The 22,093-nt window shown below is 43.9% G+C and overlaps 1 protein-coding gene across 5 annotated transcripts in view; it reads right to left on the reverse strand.

Moving 5' to 3' along the window:
- Positions 1 to 21,874, reverse strand: part of miga2 (mitoguardin 2) — a 56,720-nt gene extending 34,846 nt beyond the window's left edge. Inside the window, exons 1-5 of one of the 5 annotated variants that reach the window (XM_068012085.1) lie at positions 21,735 to 21,874; positions 17,562 to 17,644; positions 15,208 to 15,311; positions 2,973 to 3,162; positions 1,878 to 1,990 (exon numbers count right to left, since the gene is read on the reverse strand). In XM_068012085.1, the coding sequence (XP_067868186.1) occupies positions 1,878 to 1,990; positions 2,973 to 3,162; positions 15,208 to 15,311; positions 17,562 to 17,583 (429 nt within the window). In that variant the 5' untranslated portion in view covers positions 17,584 to 17,644; positions 21,735 to 21,874. Of the gene's footprint in view, positions 1 to 1,877; positions 1,991 to 2,972; positions 3,163 to 9,460; positions 9,934 to 10,166; positions 10,241 to 15,207; positions 15,312 to 16,365; positions 16,705 to 17,561; positions 17,645 to 21,734 lie in introns of those variants that run through there. The other 4 variants (XM_068012089.1, XM_068012087.1, XM_068012088.1 and 1 more) reach the window with 4 other exon arrangements.
- Between the last annotated feature and the right edge of the window lie 219 nt (positions 21,875 to 22,093).

Consider the following 22,093-nt stretch of genomic DNA (forward strand, 5'->3'; position numbering starts at 1 on the left):
CTAACTGTGCCACCCACTGGACTGGACTGATGGCTATATCAGTGTTACACAAAACTGGGGAGGGGACACACAAGCTCAGGCCTCCTGCATGCTCAATTTTTATTTTAATTCATTCATGGAATATGGGCATTACTGACAAGGCCAGCATTTATTGCCCATCCCTAATTGCCGAAGGAGGTGGTGGTGAACCACCTTCTTGAAAAGCTACAGCCCATGTGGTGTAGGTACACCCACAGAGCTCTTAGGAAAGGAGTTCCAGGAATTTGACCCAGTGACAGTGAAGGAACAGTGATATATTTCCAAGTCAGGATGATGTGTGACTGAGGGGAACTTGCAAGCGGTGGTGTTCCCATTTGTCTGCTGTCCTTGTCCTTAGAGATGGTAGAGGTCATGGGTTTGGAAGGTGCTGTTGAAGGAGCCTTGGTGAGTTGCTGCAGTGCATCTTGTAGATGGTACACACTGCTGCCGCTGTGTCGGTGGTGGAGGGAGTGAATGGTTAAGGTGGTGAATGGGGTTCCAATCAAAACTGACCCTTGGAGAACACCACTGCAAACCAGCTCCTAGTCTGAAAAATATCCATCCACTACCACCCTCGGTTTTTTGTCACTGAGCCAATTTTGTATCTATGCTGCCGCTTCTCCTTAATTCAAAGGGCTTCCATCTTTTTAATAACCCTCCTGTGTGACACTTTGTCAAATGCCTTCCAAAAGTCCATTTCTACATCTACTTCACTACCTCAAAGAATTCAAATCAAGTTAGTCAGACATGATTTACTTTTTAAACAAATCCATACCGGTTCTCCTTGATTAACCATGCCTTTTCAAATGAAAGTTCATTTTGTCCATGATTATGGTTCCCCACCACTGATGTTAGCTGACTAGCCTGTAGTTTCCTGGTTTATCTCTCTCCCCTTTCTTGAACTGTGGTATAACATTAGCAATCCTCCAGCCCTCTGGCACTACTCCTGTATCCAATGAGACGGCAAGATTGTGCTATTTCTACCTTTGCTTCTTTCAGCAACCTGGGATGCATTCCATCTGGATCTGGTGACTTACCCGCGTTCAGTAACGTTAAAATATTTTTAGTACATCTTCTCTATCTATTAACCTGTCCATAACTTCCCTCTCCTTTTAGTGTAACATGCCCATCACCCACTTCCTTTTTGAAGACAGAGGCAAAGTACTCATTTAACTCTTTTGCCACGTCCTCAGCCATTCCATGGAGATTTCCCTTTGAGTCGTAAATAGGCCCAACTTTGCCCCTAGCTAACCACTTAGAATTTATATGTTTATAACATATTTTATGTTCAATTTACCATTACTTGTTAATCTTTTCTCATAACCACTTTTGCTTCCTAACTTATCAACTCCTCCTGGTGAATAACTGAATCTTGCTCCTAGCATTTGTCATGAGCCTCCTTTTTCTGTTTTATTTTAAATTTTATTTCTTTTGTCATCCAGGGCGCACCTGCTTAGTTTGTACCTGAACACCCTTCATTGCTCTGTTACTGCTTTATCCTGTAATAATCATCTTTAATCTACCTCTACTCAGTCCCTTCTTAAATCACTGAAATTAGCTTTTCCCCCCGTTGAGCATTTTTACCTTCAATATTCATATCAGGAGTAAATCTGCTGTTAGAAATTACAAGTATACGTACACCAGGCGAGAACAGGATTGAACTGAACAATTCATATGGACATTAAAAATGGACATCAGTTCATTCAACACAGAAGGAGGCCATTCAGCCCATCATGTCTTTGCCAGCTCTTTGAAACAGCTATCCCAATTAGTCCCACTACCCCACTCTTTTCCCACAGCCCTGCAATTTTCTCATACTGGAAAGACAGCGAAGAACATATGGTTTAAATGTTCCGTACCGACGTTAGACTATGGGAAGAGCTGGATCGCCTGCTGAGCACACTGGAGGAGATTGCGCTGAGAGTATCGTTGCTCTTACTCCCTGGGCTCTGCACTCTTTTGGGTGGGGTTGCTGTAAGTAAAAGGAGAGATGTCAGACATATTTGACAATAGCTGCTTGGAGGAAGCAGACCTCACGTCACAAAACAGGAGGAATCAGTTATTGTGTTTCTGTACCCCCTTCCCTTTTCAATTGCTGGCATTTCATGACAAACACTGCCCGAGAAGGATCCTCTCCTCAGGATCCATCAAGATCGTTTTTCGGCCAGCACAGACACGTTGGGCCAAGTTGCCTCTTTCTGCGCCTTCAACATTCTATGATTCTAAAACACCAGGGACTAGGATGTGCACCCAGCAATGGTAAAGACACAAGGCGGTGAGGAGAAGGAGAGGGCTGTAAACCTGTTATTTCAATGTTAATAAAACCATTACTTAGAAAAGTTTGTAGCCTCGATTGATCCCACCTCTGTAAAGATTTAAGAGAGTTAAAACAAATACCTCACACACCCGGCCACCACTGCTTATATTTGTTGAAGGTGGCTGTAGGAGTTGGAGGTAGGAGGCCGAAGGCCCACATCAAGGGGAGCTTTAGTTAATCTCTACAGTATGGTTTCACGGCATTAACTTTACAGGATTTCCTCTGGATATCAGAAGGAACCCTGTGAAGCAAATAGGGCATTAGCTGCATACCAAGAAGATCCCAGGTTTGATTCTGGATCTGTGCTGAGATAGCTGATGTGCCACAGTATCCATAGGATCCAGGCTTCCCGCTCCTGAGTGTCATTCAGTGACCCCCACAGTGAAGTGCATGAGTGTGAACTTTTGGGTGAGAATCAAGTCTCCACAGTAGAATACGGTGCTGACCCTCACTGTCTGGGATCAGCAAGAATAGTCCCTTGGGGCTGCACCACTGGTGCCCATGGCCATAGTGAGAGTCAGCCCTTTGGGCCTACACCACTAGTGCTCATGGTCACGTCAAGAGCCATCCCCTTCTGGAAGAAGCAGATAACATTTTATTTTTTGAAAAAAAGAGCAGACAAATGGTGATTCTTTACCTCTCTTTAAGGGTGGAAGTCTGCCCAGTGCAGGAAGCCGAGACTGCTTGCATTTCTCTGCATCTTGCTTTTTCCTCCGCCCTCTCCTCTTCAACTGGTGCGCTGTGAGGGCCAAGGCCACTGTGCCCAAAGCTGTTGCAAAAAGCACCTTCTTCAGCCCCGGAGACAGCCTCAGTTGCGAGAAGATGGACTTTAGATGGTATCAAACAAAGAACATTTTAGAACTTGTACATTACATAAAAATCACAGCAAAGAAATAGGCCATTCAGGCCAACTGGTCTATGTGTTTATACTCCACATGAGCCTTTCGCCCCACCCTACTTCATCTCACCCTGTCAACATAACCATCTATTCCTTTCTCCTTCATGTACTTATCCAACTTCCCCTTAAATGTAAATTACAAAACGGTAACCAGTAAAATGAATAAGCACTCCCGCCCTGCCTCCACCCTGTTAAAAGGGCATTAACCTGCTGCTCCATCCAGCCCAAGTGAGTGAGAAGCACCACATCACCAGCAGACAGAGGGTAACTGGAATTCCTGCTAGGACAGCAGTAGATTCTACAGTTGGGTTTTAATTTCACCTATAGCACCTACCTAATTCTCTAATCGCAGCACAGATCCTGATACACAGGACAGGCAATTATGCCAGATAAGCTGCAATCACAGAGCTGAAACCGAACTGTTTCTGTTCTTGCAGTGACTCAGGTGGAAATGCACTAACTGGCAAGAGGTACTGAACCATATGCCAGGGAGGTTTAGTTTAGAGATACAGCACTGAAACAGGCCCTTCAGCCCACCGAGTCTGTGCCGACCATCAACCACCCATTTATACTAATCCTACACCAATTCCATATTCCTACCACATCCCCACCTGTCTCTATATTTTCCCTACCACCTACCTGTACTAGGGGCAATTTATAATGGCCAATTTTACCTATCAACCTGCAAGTCTTTGGCATGTGGGAGGAAACCCACGCAGACACAGGGAGAACTTGCAAACTCCACACAGGCAGTACCCAGAATTGAACCCGGGTCGCTGGAGCTGTGAGGCTGCGGTGCTAACCACTGCGCCGCCCCAGAAGAACTTCCCCAAATCTGAATTCAAGGGATCTCAATCAGTCCAGCACAGTGTGGATCATTTCGCTTAATGACCTTGCTCTAAGGAGGGCGGGAAAAAGGTCAGCAGGGTTTCCCTCTCCTGGTCACTGCACTGTGGCCCGCGCTGAGTGAAGACAGCAGAAGGCTCAACTGTGAAGCCCTTGAGCACCCTACCAACAGTCTCTGTCTAAACCTGGAGGTGAAAGTGACCACTTGAGCAAGATGAGCAGACACTGGCATGTGTGGAACACAGCTTGAGCTTATTTCTTCAGGACAGGCTGGACAGGGCATGACGGAGGGACAGGAGAAAACACAAAAGGGACTTCCAAGTTATCAGATACAAACTCCCACACAATGTCTGTGAGCCATACCTGTCGTGTTGCTTTAAACTACTGGCCCCAAAACTTCATCTGTAACAGTCAAGTGTTTTTACAACTTATGATTCTAGAAGATGCTCACACAATAATGTCTGTCCAATAAGAGACCAGAAGCCTGTTCTGCCCATGCAAGTGTAAGCACCTAATACGGTGACAGGGAACTCATGGATTATATCTCCCATACACGTACAACATTTAGTGACGTGAACACACAAAGAAATTATTCATTTTTTTTTAAGTTACATTTACTTTCTTCCCTTGGTAATTTTTTTCTCCCCTTTCCCTGACGACCTTTACTGGGGCACGATTTCACAGAAGGAGTTTTCATTTCTTTCGCACTTTCACATCCTCAGGACATCCCAAAGTGCTTTACATCTAATGACTTATTTTTGAAGTGTAGTCCCAGCAACCAATTTATGCAAAGCAAGCTCCCACAAAACAACAATGAGATAAATTACCAGTTAATCTATACTGGTGGTATTGAATGAGGAATAAATACTGCTCAGTACACCAGGGAGAACTCCCCTGCTTTTCAAGTAGTGCCACAGGATCTTTCACATCCACCTGAAAGGGTAGATGAGGTTTTGATTTAACATCTCATTCGAAAGACAGCACCTGACAGTGCAGTACGTGCTCAGCACTGCACTGGGAGAGTCAGCCTAGATAATGGGCCCCAAGTTCTGAAGTGAGGCTTGGACCCATGACCTTCTGACTTAAGAGATCAAACAGCTACCACTGAGCCACGGCTGACCCCAAGTACTGCTTTCCCTTCATCTGCTGAAAGTGCCAACTCCTGCTGGAGGGACAGCTCCACCAGCACCAGTAGCCCTTCAGCACAAACACATTGTGAAGATTGTACACACTTTCCCTACACAAAGACAGCAGTAAATAGAGTAAAACGTTTGAGAGTCCGTGACCTGAGATTCTCAGGTATTTTACACAGGATTGTACAGTATTGAACTACAATGCTGGATTGAATTACAGCCAATAGAGGTCTCAGTGATCCAGGTAAATGTGAGGGATCCCTCCAGTGGCAGAAACCAAGTGCTGTGGCATTTCAATCTACAACACGGGTCTCACATCCCATCTTACCCCAAACTGTCTTCCGAAAGCACTGAGTCATGCTTAAGTTTCCACAAAGGACAACGGCCTCAAGTGGCCATGGGAATATGGACATGGAGTTTCAGGAGGCTATTTGACATTGGGATAATCATCTATATAAATATATGACTTTCAAAAGGATCCCAATTTTGGAAACTCACTTCTTTAAAAATGTTCCTGAAATCGAGTAAGAGAAATACATGTAGAGAAATAAGCCAAGCTTTACATTTTCTTCTTTTTAACACCTTCATTTCAATTTTTTAGCAATCTATAGAAACACTGCATAAAACATTAGGGATAGGAGTTTCAAAAAAATCACAGCATGCACAATAATAGAGTAGGTAAGCCAAGTGTTATTGATTCATCTGGAATTTTTGCTTATATTTAAAATCAATTTGTAAGAGTGCAAATCACAGCAGAAAGAGTTGCAGAATTCAGAGACCCTGTTCTAAATAAACAGTCCACCACCTATTCTCATCAACAACCTCAATCAGTGGAAATACTTTTATATAAATTACAACAGTAAGGTAGCACAATGAACAACTAAGAATTCGGTAATAAAAATAATAGTTTAACTTGCTAATGCAGCAGCTAAGGCAATGATAAAAGCAAAATACTGTGGATGCTGGAAATCTGAAATAAAAACAAGAAATGCTGGAACCACTCAGCAGGTCTGGCAGCATCTGTGAAAAGAGAAGCAGAGTTAACGTTTCGGGTCAGTGACCCTTCTTCGGCAAGGCAATGAGTTGTTCAGCTAAGGAGACCAGGAAGTTCCCAGGGATGGGGGAACTGGGTGATGCAGGGATTAAGTAACTGACCCATCACCTCAGGGATCTGGGTCCCAATCCAGGCCAGACTGCTGAGATGAATGTTGTTTTTCTCTGCTTGCTGTAAAGATTCTGAGTGAAATTACTTTGGACAGTGCCAATCCAATTTCATCATTTGAAATCTCAATCAAGGATGGGTGACATGGGTAATGGAAAAAAATGGAAGGAGGGACCAAGGATTGATGCACATCGTCAGGACAGAGTCTGGGAACTTCACGTGATATAAATTGGATATGGGAATACTTGATACTGGCATCTAGGTTATGACAATGTGAAAAGCGCTGCCTGAAAGGGCAGTGGAAGCAGATTCAACAGTAATTTTCAAAAGGGAACTGGATATATATTTGAAAAAGAAAAATTTACAGGGGAGTGGGACTAATTGGACAGCTCTTTCAAAGAGCTGACACAGGTGTGATGGGCCAAATGGCCTCCTCCTGTGCTATAGGTGCCAGAAGTGGAAAATGTCCGATATTCCAGTATGCCTCTCCTTGTTCAGCACAAAAGATAGGTATTTAAGAAATCTCTGCCAAGATGAGTCAGTCCTCTCAGCTGGGGTGATGGTGGGGGCATTGCAACTCGCTGTAGAGAAAAGAAACTTGACCTGGGGTCCCACTCCTGCTTGCTATGCAGGGGTGGCTATGTATTGTGATCAAATAGCTGCCACCACTCACTGTCCAAGCTCACACACTGCTGCTTGGACAAGAGGCCAGAAGCCAACCAAGAACCAAGGAAACAAACCCCATCAAGCAGCCAAAGCCAGCAGGGGAGAAGATAGGTGGTGTGGGGTTGGGGGTGGGGGGGCAAACAAATAGAGAAAGGCTATAAAAACAGAGATTAATATTCTTACTGATATATAGGAAGGGACAGTTCCCCACAACAGATTTACCCTCAAGCATTTGTTTTTGAAGTGAAAAGCTTTAAACTAAACAAACACCCATGGAGGGTGAGCGGGAAAAGAGGAAAGAGCAAAACCTACACCAGCTACAGGGACCAGACTCCACCCACACTGTTCTACTCTGCAGTCACCGTTAGACGCATGATTCCACCCAAAGCAGCTTAAAGAAGAAGATTTCACTTAGATGGTACTTTTTACAGCCTCCAGACATCTCAAAACACTTCAGAGTCAATGAAGTATTTCTGATATGTAGTCACTGTTGTAATCTGATAATCTGATTGTTTTGGTGGTACTGATTGAGTGATAAATGTTGGGACACAGCAGAGTATTCTTCCGATCCTGCCACAGGATTGTTTATGTCCACCTGAGGGGGCCGACGGGGCCTCAGTTTAGTGTCTAATCCGAAAGACAGCACCCCCAACAGTGGCAGTACTCCCTTAGTGCTGCAGCCTAGATCATGTGTTGGGGCTAGAACGCACAACCCTCTGACTCAGAGGTGAGAGTGTTAAGTCTGAGTCATGGGTGATATTTAGACAATAATAGATGCACTGGAGGATCTGAGGAACAGCTAATGGTCTAATCTTCCAAGACATGGGTGATAAGCATATATTTGTTCAGAAAGAAATACCCCAATATGTTTTAAAGTTTTAATTTAGGACAAAAAAAACTGAAGGTTAGTGCTTTGTCTTGGAGTATCTCTTTAAGCAGGCACAGAGCAGTTTCACTGCAGAGCAGTGACACTGAGCTTTAACATTGAGTGCCAGGGAGCAAAGAGGGAATAAGATCAATGAGTTTGCTGAGCTGCGTCAAGCAAGGAGCACAGAGGGAAGGGAAATATCTGGCACAGTAGTCCAGTTGGTGAGAATCTCATGGTTCCAGCAGCCAAAGTGGTTCTGGGTCCCATTCTGCTACCAACTGACAGTGAACCCAGGTACACTACACAACATCTCCGAAATTTTTTTTTTAAAAAGGTAGTGCGATGAATGCTAAATTTTTATGCTAATTTTAAATATATCCTACCAAACGTATATCATCTCTTCCCCCAGTCCCCCAAATTCAAAACTAAAAATTCAAAGAAGCACAAAGGCAATCAGTTCTAGTTAATTTAAGGTACTGAAGTGCTCTAGGTACAAGGATGCGGAAGGCAATAAAATCCAATTGGTTTGTATTTTTACTTTTGTTAATTATGTGCAAAAATGCAAAATTAAAATCTGCAAATTGAGTTGAAAAGCAATCCAAGGTGATTGGGTTGGAGCAATAGATCACCACTGGAGCCCAAGAACATCAGAGAGTGATAAGAATGTGGAACTTGCAAAGAGTGGCTGAGACGAACAGCATTGATGCATTTAAGGGGAAAGCTAGATAAGTACATGAGGGAGAAGGAATAGAAGGATGTGTCGACAGGGCGAGATAAAGTGAAGAGGGTGGGAAGAAGCTCGTGTGCAGCATTCACACCGGCAGCCTGTTTCAGTGCTGAAAATTCTAAGTAAGGTAATAACCAGCTCATACTGAAGAGATGATAGGCTCCTCTCTGTTGGTTGTATGGGCCCGATATGGAATTAGTTTGAGCAGTATAGATGTAGCTCCTGTTGGAACTTGGGCCTACAGCGCAAAAAAATTTTGGCACAATTTACTTCAGAGCGAAAAGCCATAAGGCAGTTGGCACATAAAGTTCAACAACTCAAAGAAACGTTATTCTAAGCTTGGTGCTGAGGCAATGCTCTCCCCGACCTTGGGATGCTTGACATTGGAAAAGGTGTTTCATTCCCCAGCACTTGGATCCTTCACCCTCATGAGTAATTCCTCTTTTTAAATTATTTCCCCTCGTATGACCACTTCCCCAACCACCCCCACCGACAGTGACAGACCTCAAAACTCGGCCACTCCAGTTTGAATATCAGCTCTTTAGAGGTGCACTGATGAGGCCAAGGATGAGCAGGATGGGATAGCTGGCTGCAATACTCCTTTTTGGAATTTTTTTTATTTTAAAACGCAGTTATAGTACAAGATTATTTAAAAGTCAGAAAGGTGAAATTACTTGGCGTACCTACTTTGAAAAACACGTACGAAACATGAGTCAAACATGAGGACAAGTGGTCGTGTAGAACCAGGACTTTCTTCCACCACCCACCTCTCTCCCCAAAAAATAGAGGTGAAAATGGAATCTGCCCTGTTGGTTGCCAACATACCTGCCCGAACGTCGAGTACAGGAATACTGGAATCTCGGCCACAGTCATCGCCAGGGCTTGGATAATGGACGCCCCGTCTGTTCTCCTCAACGACATTGCTCACTAACATCAATTGCTCCTGTACATCAAAAGGCAAGTGTCTGTTCGCCAAGGATTTTGTGCAGTCAGTCGGCAAGGGTCAGCGAGCAAAGGGAGTTGGGAGGGTATGTTTCAGTCACTTCTCACTGCATTTTCAAATTCAGCGTTGAGGCCAGTCCTCAGGGTGGGGGGGGGGGGGGGGGTGAGAGTGGTGGGGGGTTGGGGGAGCGGAGAGGGTGGGAAAAGGCAGAAGCCACAGTCCCGACAAACTGAGCCGTCGCCCGGCCCCACTCTGCTGCTTCCTTCCAGTGGCAGTGAGTCGGCAGCTCCCAGTTATTGTGTAGTCCCGATCAAAGCTGCTGTCCTAGCCTCAGTGCTCTAACCACTTGCTCCTTCTAGATTAATAAAAAGTTATGATTAAAAACAAGGTGACGGCAGTGAGCAACAAAAGAAATCTCACAATTGCCACAAAGACATGCAGCTGTGCGCATACGACTCCTTGCTTAGTAAAACCCCATCTCCTCCTTCGAGATTACAATGGTGGTGGTGGTGGTGGTGGTGGTGGTGGTGGTGGTGGGTGGAGATAAAGAAAAGAGATGGCGACTCAATAAGGACTGCAGCGCGATACCTCCTTACGGTTATTTCCTCCTCTTCCTCCCCTCCGAGAGGCATCGTCAGAAATCACAGAGCAGCTTTCCAGTCCTCCCAGCAAGAAAAAGGTAGGCATCAAGGGTGGGAGGAAAGGAGGGAGGAAAAAAAAAGTCTTCAGAAAGAAATTGAGCCAACAATACAGTAGCCCCAGCAGTGCACTTCACCAGACTGGTCAGGCGATGCCTGCAATTCCCCACTTATCCACTAGGAATCAGTCGCATACAGCACAGGAGACGACCATGCAGCTCATCACGTCTTGTGCTGGCTGCTTGTTCATCCAAAACTAATCCCACTGTTTCACAGACCTGCATCTTCCTCTGTTTCAAATATTATCCGCTTTTTCCATAATAGATGCAAAGGTTTCAGCCTAACTCACTCACTCTGGCAGAGCACTCCATGGTCCAACAAATCTCAATGTAAAGAAATCTCTCCTAAACTCTTTTCTCGTTCTCTCTCTAAACTAATAACTCGTCACTGACTCCCCAACTAGAGCAGGTTGCCTTTCCCCAATCAGCCCACCAGAACCAGCATAATTTTAAATATCCTTTCTTAAATCTTCTTGCGTTTCCCTGCTCTCGTGGAAATGGTTCCTCCCAGTCTCTGAAATCTCTTAGGAATTATTCTTTTCCCAATCTGACATCATATTAACGAATTTTCCCTATAGGCTCTCTATGGCTTATTGCCCTTCCTATAACAAGGATTACACGCAATACTTTAACTATTGTCAGATACCCTGTTCTTATAAACATATATATGCAAAATTAGGATTTGGTTTCATCTCATATGATTAAGGTTTTTTCCCACTTATAGCTTGTAGACTTGTTCTGTCGTGAGAAGTAATAAAATTGTCAAAGTTGCTCATTCCCAGAATGCTTCAGGGTAAGAATGACATTTAACACGAAAAGGCTTGGTCGGCAAGGAGAGCTCTTTTGTTAACAAGGGATACTTAATAAGGTCAAGGGTCTGCCAGAGTGGAGGGTAGCCTGTATCATAAACAAACAAGACAATAATGAACAGATTAGTCATGAAACTGAGAAACAACTCCAATTACACCATAACGAATCAAAGGTTACAAGAGAGGGCGAGAGTGACTAACGCCCTATAAAGATAGTGTGCTTTCCTTCTCAATTTGTAGAGACAAAAATGAAAGAATTGATGAAGGTTATGTCTTAACTCAGAGCAAACACAGGTAATATCATTTATTTCTCTGCATGACTACTGCTTAAGACATTGTTTGTGTCAATACAGGTTGAACTCAATAAAGATTAATCTGCAAACCAAGAAATTGGTGTCACATCTAAGAATCTTACACTATGGCCTAAACCAATGTTTTGTACAAATTTATTATTGCCTCTCCTCGCTTAGACTCTATGCCCCAATTTATAAAACCCAAAGTGCTCTTGGCCTTTTTAAATGGATTTATCGAACTGCACTTACACTTTCAGAGGATTTGAATCACTAGTCCACTCTGTTCATCTACATCCTTCAGTATCTTTCCATTGAGTGTATATGCCCATTCCTTGTTGTTCCTCACAAAATGAGGCAGGCCAAAACTAATTTCATGCAGGACTCTTACAACAAGCAGAGATTGAAACCCAGGTTCCAGTTTCGAATGGAACTCCAACTGGGTCATTCCAAAGCTCAATGGAATATTGCAATATAGAGATGGGGAAAGCTCTGTGGATCACTAGCCCTTTAAACATCAGGCACACCAGGAGAGAGCCCAATGTCCCAAATCCAACTTCCCCTGAAAATAAAGCAGCATCCAACACGAAATGGCTGCACTTTAACAGAAGCACTGCCCAAACAGGAACAATGCAGGAACCAGTACTTCAGCGCAGTCTGCTCTCCCCAGTTAAGAGTCAGAGAAGAGCATTTCTCCAAGTTATCAATGCAGCCACCAAAGCACTGTTTTAAACTTGGCACCTAGCCAGGCAGCCTCAGGCCCATCAGCGAGTGGTTCCAAATGTGTTCACCACGCATCAACATTAATCTTGACCCAAGGAGGGTATAACAATCAATTGTATTTCTATAGCGCCTTTAATGTATTAAAACGTCCCAAGGCTCTTTACAGGTGCATTACCAAACAAAAAAGGACACAGTCATATAAGGAGATATTAGGACAGGTGACCAAAAGCTTTGTCAAAGAGGTAGGTGGAGACAGACGGGGAGGTTTAGGAGGGGAATTCCAGAGCTTAGGGTCTAGGCAGCTGAAGACACGGCCAAGATGCCAGAATCAGAGGACTACAGATATCTTGGAAGGTTGTAGGGCTGGAGGAGGTTAGAGTGATGGAGCAGCAAGGCCATGGAGGGATTTGAAAACAAGGATGAACATTTTTGATCGTGTCAGCATTAAGAGACGATGTACTATATGAAAAAAAAATTCACAGTCACAAACCTTAGACAGGAGTGTGCATTGGTGCACAGAAGACACAAGTAACAACTTTTCCTTAACCTATATCATTTTGCCAATATTTCCACACCATCACATACTCCTGATCTGACATGACACTAGACTCATGCAACAGCTCACAAACAGCAGTTTTAATATCAAACAGGCTCTTTCCACAGCCCCCAACACCTCCAAACAAAACCCACAAATCTTCCAGTTAATATGCCAATCTCAATCCTCCCATGAGCTGTGCATTCTCCACCCTTTAATACGATTACTGAAAAGATGCTGCTCAGGTTGCCACAGGACTGATTTACTCACTCAAGTCGGTCAACCAGCTACAAAAAAGATGATTACCTGAAAGATTTTATCCCAGTGCAGGGGAAACCACACCTCAATTTAGCAATATGTTTATTATTTATTTCTCCGACTCCTCCAGACTCCCCTTCTTCCCAAGACCCACCTGAGTTCAGGAAACCACCATGCATGGAACACTAGATGAAAAGATCCACTTCTGTGTTCGAGTGAGTTTCTAGAATGTAGCTGACCAATTAACAGTAGGTGCAAATAGGATGAAACTGTTCAGTGCTGGAAAACGACTGTAGATCTGCTCGGTAATATGGAGAACTTTACTGCAGGGAGTTAGGCTAGGTCCACAGCCCACAGAGAGCAACCAGAAAGGAAGATTCCCACTATCCATATCAGCTTTTTCAAAAAGCTACAGTGTACTAATTCATAATTTTCCAATCGAGCATTACTTTGAGACTTCCCGTTGCAATGTTAGTGAAGCAAGGCTTGACTTTTAATCTATAAATGTTCAGTTTTGTGACTCAATAGGCTGAAAAGCATAAAATGTAACCCCGTTGTTGGAGTCATCAGGAAGACCCTCTATCAACAGTCCGAATGATGGTTAAATAAGCACTAGTGTGAAGGATTAGGGTCTACAGCCCAGGAAAGAAGACAGGACAAATCAAGAAGCTGTGATAAGGTGTTGTCAAATTTGGGTTTTATAGGACTGGAGATATTAGGAAGCAGGGGAGACTATGGAGATAAGAAGTTGCCCAGTTCTAAAGTCATGGGTGAGGTATAACAGATGATCAGGTAGCAGTTATAACAAACACTTTTTTTTCCTATGCTTAGGGACAAATGCGCCACCTGGTACAGAACCAAGCCACACCCAGGGGTCAAACGCTGATACACACCAAACCAGACACTCCCAGCCAAAGCAGGGAGCTATAATTGGACTCAGCATCCCAGAGGAGGCAGAAAGAATCAACCAGGATTTCTGCCCCCGATTGCCAGCCTGCAACATTGGTTGGAAAGCGAAAGTGAAGGAATGAACAAACAGGTGTGGCCTGCAGTTTATAGCTCATTCAAAGTTCTACCCATCACAAATGCAAGACTTTAAACAGCTCAGAGTTATCAGCTCAGCCCACTTGGGGAATGTAAAACAGGGCTTCACAGCATACCATCAAGCATCCCGGGATATGATATATTTCACAGGAAAGTAACAAGACAGTATATCCGCAATGTAATTTTGTGGGTAAATAACTCAAATGTCTGCTCAGATTTTCTCCCCTTCAGGCTCCCTAGGAAAGGGAGGCAGGAGAGCTGCACTCATACTTCTGTCACTGCTATTGCTGAGGAAAATGATAGGGTTGCTCTCGATCAACCTGGTTGAAACTACATCCATCCCACTCGCCAGGGTGCAGTGCACCGGTGCTGTGAACTGCTGTGAGGCAATTGCTAAAAAGTCAACAGAGAAAAGCACCTCTCCCATGTCTCAGTGTATAAATATAGCACGCAGCATAGTATGGGAGCCACGGGGACTAATTTAGCTGTACTTGCACCTGGCCCAGGAACATTCAAACTCACAGCAGAAAATTGGGAAGGTTCCCTTGCAGTCAAAAACCCAGCAATTTGATGTGGCCCTGGTACAGGAAAGGGAAAATCTGACCAATAAAGACCAAGGAGGTTTGATACTCAGGTACTGCATGGAGCTCACCAATCTCTGCTGTAGCAGCGGCCCTACACCCGCCCTCAGCACCTTTGACCTGGGGAGAGGGAAAATCAACTCTCAGCTCCAGGCAAAGCATCCCTGCGAGTATTCGTCTGTGCGCCAAATAATTTTCCCACCTTCTTTCCAAATGTCTCTGTACTCACTTAAAGGTGGCGAATGCTGCTGGATGTTGGCATTACTGGCAGCCCCAACATATATTGCTCATGCCTAGCGGCCCTGAAAAGGAGATGGTGGGTACCCCACTTGAACCACTGGTAGTGGTTTGATACAACTGTTTGCTGGGCTATATCAGAGGGCAGTTAAGAGCCAACATTGGTGTGGGACTGGAGTCACATGTAGGCCAGACTGGGTAAGGTTTCCATCCCTGAAAGAAATTAGTGAACCACTACACTACCGTACCCATGTTCCCACTGAGATTAGGGATAAGAACTGGGGCCACTCTTGTCATGTTATGTCTCTGAACCATACCAGGCAGTACATTTAGTCACTGAGCCATTTGGGGATGAGGGGGTGGCATTGCTCCAGTTAGTTATGTTACTATGGTCAGAATAATGTGTTACTTAAACAATGCATCAAATTGACTTAAAAACATTAAGAGAAAAGTACCTTGGACACAGAGTGAGGCTCACTTCCCACTATTCCACCAGACATTCTCAGCCCCAGGGTTGGAGGATTCAGGATATGGTTCGATACAGAAAAAACTTTACATCCTGTTGAGAAAAAGAAACACAAGTTATCTCGGAGAAATGTTACAACCTCCAGCATTTATATTGAGCATAAAGGAATGAGCAGTAGATGCAGGGAATCAAGGAAATGCTATCCGAAAAACCATTTCTATCCAAACAGAGCATAATTTAGCCAAGCTAAAAAGGTTTTTTTTTTAATTGTTCATGAGATGTGAGCATTGCTGTCAAGGCCAGTATTTATTGTCCATCCCTAATTGCCCTCGAGAAGGTGGTGGTGAGCCATCTTCTTGAACGGCAGCAGTCCATATGGTGTACTATGAGGTAGGGAACTCCAGGGCTTTGACCCAGCAACAATGACGGAACAGCAATACATTTTCAAGCCAGGATGGTGCATGACTTGAAGGCGATCTTGCAGGTGGTGGTGTTCCCTAGGCACCTACAGTCCTTGTCCTTTTCTATGTGGTAGAGATCAGGCAATTGGAAAGTGCTGTCAAAGAAATTTCTAGTGAAAGTGCCAACTGGAGTGATTATTGTGTTACTAAAGAGGTACAATGTTATAACTACAACTTGCAATGAAACAGGAGCTTTAACATAGACAAAAGTGGCCTTGGACATCTTACAGAGGTGCAACCACACAAAGAAGGATGCCAAACCAATGGAGGAAATATTAGGAGAGGTGATTGCTCAAAGAGGTGGCTTTTAAGGATGGAAATGCAGAACATGGGGCCCAGACAGCTAAAGGCACAGCCGTCAATGGTGGAGGTCCCTACTTAGTCTAAAATGAAACAAGAAAAATACATGAAATGACAACATGCAGCACCTCCACCCCCCTTCCATAATTTCTTTAAAAATAAGATGCCAGCATTTTTAAAAACAAAGATCAAAATCTAATTGCTAACCAAATGAAGCAAACCAGCCCTAGTTACCAGATTACAACTGGCCAGTGGGGTCACCTTACTGTAATTCAATGCAACAGCTCAGATAACATGCTGAGCTGTTGAGAAGCAAATGTCAGCCGCTCCCTGCCCTCTGAACAAGGGTGAATATAATGTAAAGGAGAAAGTCTTTAATAGATTACCTATAATAGATTAAAGCTCGGCCTCCAGCTCGCAAGGTGGCACATATGACCTCACAGATGGTTTTGTTTCCTGCCTCCAGAGGCAAAACATCCCCAGCAGCAACCACGTGACTGCCTCTGCTGGCCAACATTTTGCTGTTGTCTTAAATCTCTCCATCTCTCTCTTCAACCAAGCTTCTCATCACTCCTCACAAGAACGCCTTCAGCTCGAAGCCCACTTCTCTCTGGTTACATTAAAAAGGTGCCGTACAAATGCAAGTTTTGCTGCTGTTTTACACAGCAAGGTTGTTGCAGCATGGAATGCTTTGTCACAGGGAGTAGCCAGGCAGACCAAGTCACCTTTTAAGGGATAATTGGATAAATATTTGAAGCAATGATACAGGGTTATAGGGAAAGAGAGAGCAGGGCATATGTCTCTGCTGACTTTTTGCTAGAGCAACAAACAGACTGGCCTGATTCTACACTGTAAACAGCTACCGATGTGCTATGTTGCTACTGGTGTCATGCATCTGCCCTGCCAGACATTGTAAATGAGATGTAAAAAAAAAATTTGCAAAAGCTCTGTCCTAGACCGAAGAGGGAAATAAAAAGGCAGCTTGTAGCTGTGGTGTCAGCCTAGATTCGTTTCCCTCCAATGAGAACAGGTCAGTATTTTGAATACATAACCAAACAATCTCAAACAGTTAAATATATAAAAGGTTTAAGAGGCATCCTGAAAGCAAGAGAGTCAAACAATTCAGCAAACAGGGCAGTAAGGAATTAGACACCAGTTACCAAAGAGTCGAAGGCATGCAGTAACACCTCATGCTGTAATATTTTTTGATTAGGGAGAGAATTACAAGGAACCAATCTACTCACGGTTGATTCTTTAGTGAACATACAATAACTGAGAGTGCTACATGCTAGGCAGAAACTCAAGAGATTTAGAAATTGCTATAAATAGCAAAAAAAAACAAGCTCGAGTCATTCAGAGTCAGATAATCCCCAGTGTGTATTCATCCATTGAACATAGTAATGTAGTATACACATGTGGAAAAAATGGCTAAGATACAACACTCCTATATACCTTACAGTAAATAACCTGTTATTCAATATAAGGCTGCTGTATATATGCTGCAATATCGCCGTAACAAACATGCCAGGCACACCCAATATATTCATTATAGCAAGCTGTTCATTGTATTAAATTACTGTACCTCTTACAGAGACGCTCCTCATTGACCAATATCGCTTCAGGTGGCTCTGTCAATTTTGTTTGATGATGCTCCTGTGAAGCACCCTGGGACATTTTATTACGTTAAAGGCGCTATATAAATACAAGTTGTTATTACTGCAACAATGATTACACTTCAAAAGTACTTAATTGGCTATAAATGCTTTGGGAAGTCCGGAAGGCATGAAAGGTGAATTTTTCTTTTTACTTGCCAACATGCAGTGGCTAGATACTTACATTACCTCAGGTACTGTCAATAATTACAGGACACTTGTATAAACAGCCTGACTCCTCCTGGAATCACAATGCTGGCACTAGGAGCAGCTTTATGTTCAGGTAAAGCACTGCATTTGGACTACGTACAGTACTTGCGACGCTGTGACCGAACGCTTGTCCCACCTTAAACAGGTCTATGGCATCGTACATCAGCCCTCGCTCTTTAAGCCATTGTCTGTTCAGTTAACCAAGCTGATGTCATGGTAAAACCATCACCAATCAGGAACCAGCAGCCCCAAATAATCAAATTGCTCAGATAGGTCACTAATAAATCCAATAAGGAATTCAGGAGAAATTTCTTTTAAAAAAAAGACTTGCATTTATATAGCACCTTTCATGACCACCATATGTCTCAAAGCGCTTTACAGCCAATGAAGTACTTTTTGAAGCATAGTCATCATGGTAATGCAGGAAATAAGGCAGCACAGTAGCGCAGTGGTTAGCACCGCAGCCTCACAGCTCCAGCGACCCGGGTTCGATTCTGGGTACTGCCTGTGTGGAGTTTGCAAGTTCTCCCTGTGACCGCGTGGGTTTCCGCCGGGTGCTCCGGTTTCCTCCCACAGCCAAAGACTTGCAGGTTGATAGGTAAATTGGCCATTATAAATTGTCCCTAGTATAGGTAGGGGAATTGAGGGAAGGTGGGGATGTGGTAGGAATATGGGATTAATGTAGGATTAGCATAAATGGGTGGTTGATGGTCAGCACAGACTCGGTGGGCTGAAGGGCCTGTTTCAGTGCTGTATCTCGAAATAAATAAAGGCAGCCAGTATGCACACTGCAAACTCCCACATGCAGCAATGCAATAATGACCAGATGATCTGTTTTGTGATGTTGATTGAGGAATGAATATTGGCCAGGACAACAGGAAGAACTCCCCTGCTCTTCTTCGAGATAGTGCCACAGGATCTTTTACAGCCACCCAAGTAAGCAGATGGGCCTTCAGTTTAACATCTCATCTGAAAGACGGCACCTTTGACAGTGCAGCACTTCCTCAGTACTGCACTGGACTGTCAGCCTTGATTTTTGTGCTCAAGCCCTGGAGTGGGACGAACTCAGATCCCTGTCACGCCGGGGCAAGAGTGCTACCAACCAAGCCACAGCTGAAACCCAAACAGTTGTGAGAATGTGGAACTCTCAATTCAAGGAATAGTTGATGAGATGAATGGCATAGATGCATTTAAGGGGAAGCTAGATACATGATGGTCAAAGGAATAGAAGGATATGCTGATAGCGTGAAATTAATTAAGGTAGGAGGAAGCTCACGTGGAGCATATTTGAAGAAGGGCACTCTCCCCAGTGTCCTGGACCGTATTTATCCTTCAACCAACATCATTAAAACAGATTATTTGGTCATTATCTCACAACTGCGTGTGGGACCTTGCTGTGCACAAATTGCATTTCCCTACATTGCAACGGTGACTACACTTCAAAAGTACTTCATTGGCTGTAGGAGGCCTTGGGATGCCCTGAGGTTGTGAAAGGCGCTATGGAAATGTAAGTTCTTCTTTTTCCCCTCAATCTAGTTTCTATTGTGTATGGGCCACAGCACCAAATGGTCTCAATTCACCATTAATTACAGGCTCACTCCCAAACAATAACCTGTGCCAGTACTGGCCACTCTGCTAAAGGCGGGGATGAGGAACGCTATCGGAGCAGTGAGGAGAGGGAGCTTTACGCCCTATCTAATCCGTGAACGGAGACACCAAGTGGTTCAAACACACAGAATATCCTGAAAGTGTAAGTACAGGTCGATAACGCCATAAAAAGGACAACATTTTGGGTTTACAAATAGGGCTTAGAGTACTACAAAAATTAAAAAGTAATGATCAATTTGTACAAAAAATTGATTAGGTTAGAGTTAAGAGTATTGTGTGCAGGTTTGTGCACTTCATTATATAGGAGAGGCCACTGAAGCCATAGAGTGAGAACAAAGTAGACTCACTATAGTTATGAGGAGAAACTAGAGATACTGGGATTGTTTCTACCAGAGTACAAATTGCTAGAGTTAAGAGAGTACTTAATATTAGGAAGAATTCTGATGGAGTGAATTCGGAAAGACTACTTTATTTGGTTGAGAAGTCCGTGATGAAGGGTCATTCTTAAAATTGTCACGAAGAGTGAGGAGAGGCGTTAGGAGAAATTTCTTTATGTAGCAGGTGGCTGAATATTTTGCCATTGGGGTGGCTGAGGCAGAGACCATTGCACCTTTTAAGAAAAAAATCCTGGACAAATATTTGACGCAGAGAAAAATACAGGGTTGGGGAGAAAGAGAGGAGGAAGTGGGATTATTTCTGGACGACACTAACAGAGCACAGACACAACGGGCTGAATGGCCTCTTTTTGTGCTGCAATCTTCTATGCTTTACCCGACGATTGTTTGATAGAGCAGAATAAAGCATGTTTTACTGTGTCCACCTTTGTTCAGTGGTAGCACTCTTAGCTCTGGGTCAGAGCGTTGTGGGTTCAAGTCCCACTCCAGGGACTTGAGCACAATATGCAGGCTGATGTAGTGCTGAGGAAGTGCTACATTGTCAAACGCACTGAGGCATTGAGCCAAAACCCAAACAGATGGATGTAAAAGATCCCATGGCTGGACTCAATATTTCTCCTTGAATCAACAACAACAGTTGTTGATTTGCTGTTTCTGGGCCATTCCTATTGTCAAAAACAACAGTGACAACATGTCTAAAACAAATCAACGGCGTTGAAGTAGTTTAGCACATCCTGAGGGATTGAAAGCCGCTAAAAATGTTCCTGTGCTGTAATATATGAATAAAAGTTCCTTCTTTCTCAGAAGATCGCCATGCTACACCTGACCTGGAAATGATCAGTACTGACAACAGGTGCACAAAATGAGAAAAGTATTCCATCTATAGCTCTCACCCACCAGCAGACAAACTAGCATCTCCAAGATAAAAGAAAAATACTGCAGCTGCTGGAAATCTGAAATAAAAACAGAAAGTGCTGGAAATACACAGCAGATCTGGCAGCATCTGTGGAGAGAGAAACAACAGAGTTAACGTTTTCAGGTCTGTGACCCTTCATCTGTTCTGTTGAAAGGTCACTGACCTGAAAACGTTAACTCTGTTTCTCTCTCCACAGATGCTGCTAGACCTGCTGAGTATTTCCGGCACTTTCTGTTTTTATAACATCTCTAAGAGATAGAATACTTCACTCCAGGTAGGGAGATAGATCCTGGTTCAGAGAATTATATCAAATTTTACAGTACAGAAACAGGCCATTCAATCCAACAGGTCCATGCGGGTGGTTATGCTCCACACAAGACTCCTCCCACTCCTCATCAAACCCCGCCAGCATATCCTTCTATTCCATTCTTCCTCATATACTTATCTAGCTTCCCCTTAAATGCATCTATGCTGTTCACCTCAACTACTCCCTGTGGTAGCGAGTTCCAGATTATTACCGCTAAATCACACTCAGTCTGGATTTCGAGTGTCTGATCTCGGCCAGGTCGCCAGTTACAAAAGGAGGGGGGGCGGGACACAAAGTGCACCGCTCAACAAACTTCACACCAATTGGTCGGCCGCCGCAAAAGCCTCTCGCGAGCTACCGACCAATCGGTGACGTGCGAGGCCAACCACCATTTTACCGTCCCCATCACAACAGAACATACATCTTACACCGAGCTCCCACACAACTTCAAGATTTAATTCTGATTATAAATAGTGGCTTGTATTTTAATATTTAAATTATTGAGCTGCTGCCCAACCCCCTTATTATAACTATGGAGTGAGAAGACCAAAAGGTAAATTGACCCAACATTTATTATATTTTACTTAAATGAAAATTAATTTTATCGTTAATAAGAATTTTTTTTTATTATTAACCTAACAATGTCTATGGCACCTCTGTCACTCACCAGCCCAAAGTGCGATCGATCCTCGCTCTTCATCACCACAGAGGACAACTGCTCCCCGCACAGGGTAACCTAACCTGCTCGCCGGAAGTCCCCACTTGACGGACAGCCCGATTCACCAATAAACTGGCCAGAACTGGCTTGGCGCTGACGTCACTGAACCAATAGGAACGCAGGGGAGGCGGGGACTGCGCCTGAGCAGTTTTGGTTGAGAACGCAGCCGGGCAAGGTTCGCCGGACGTCACGGGCTTAAGGCGGGTCAAAGGTGTCCATTGGCCAACGAGCAATTGACTAGCAGGCAGTCAACCAATCAGTACACAGAGAACAAGAGGTGAAATTCATTGACTATTTTACGGAGATAC

This window comes from Heterodontus francisci, chromosome 32 (genome assembly GCF_036365525.1).
Source record: "Heterodontus francisci isolate sHetFra1 chromosome 32, sHetFra1.hap1, whole genome shotgun sequence".
Taxonomy (NCBI): domain Eukaryota; kingdom Metazoa; phylum Chordata; class Chondrichthyes; order Heterodontiformes; family Heterodontidae; genus Heterodontus; species Heterodontus francisci.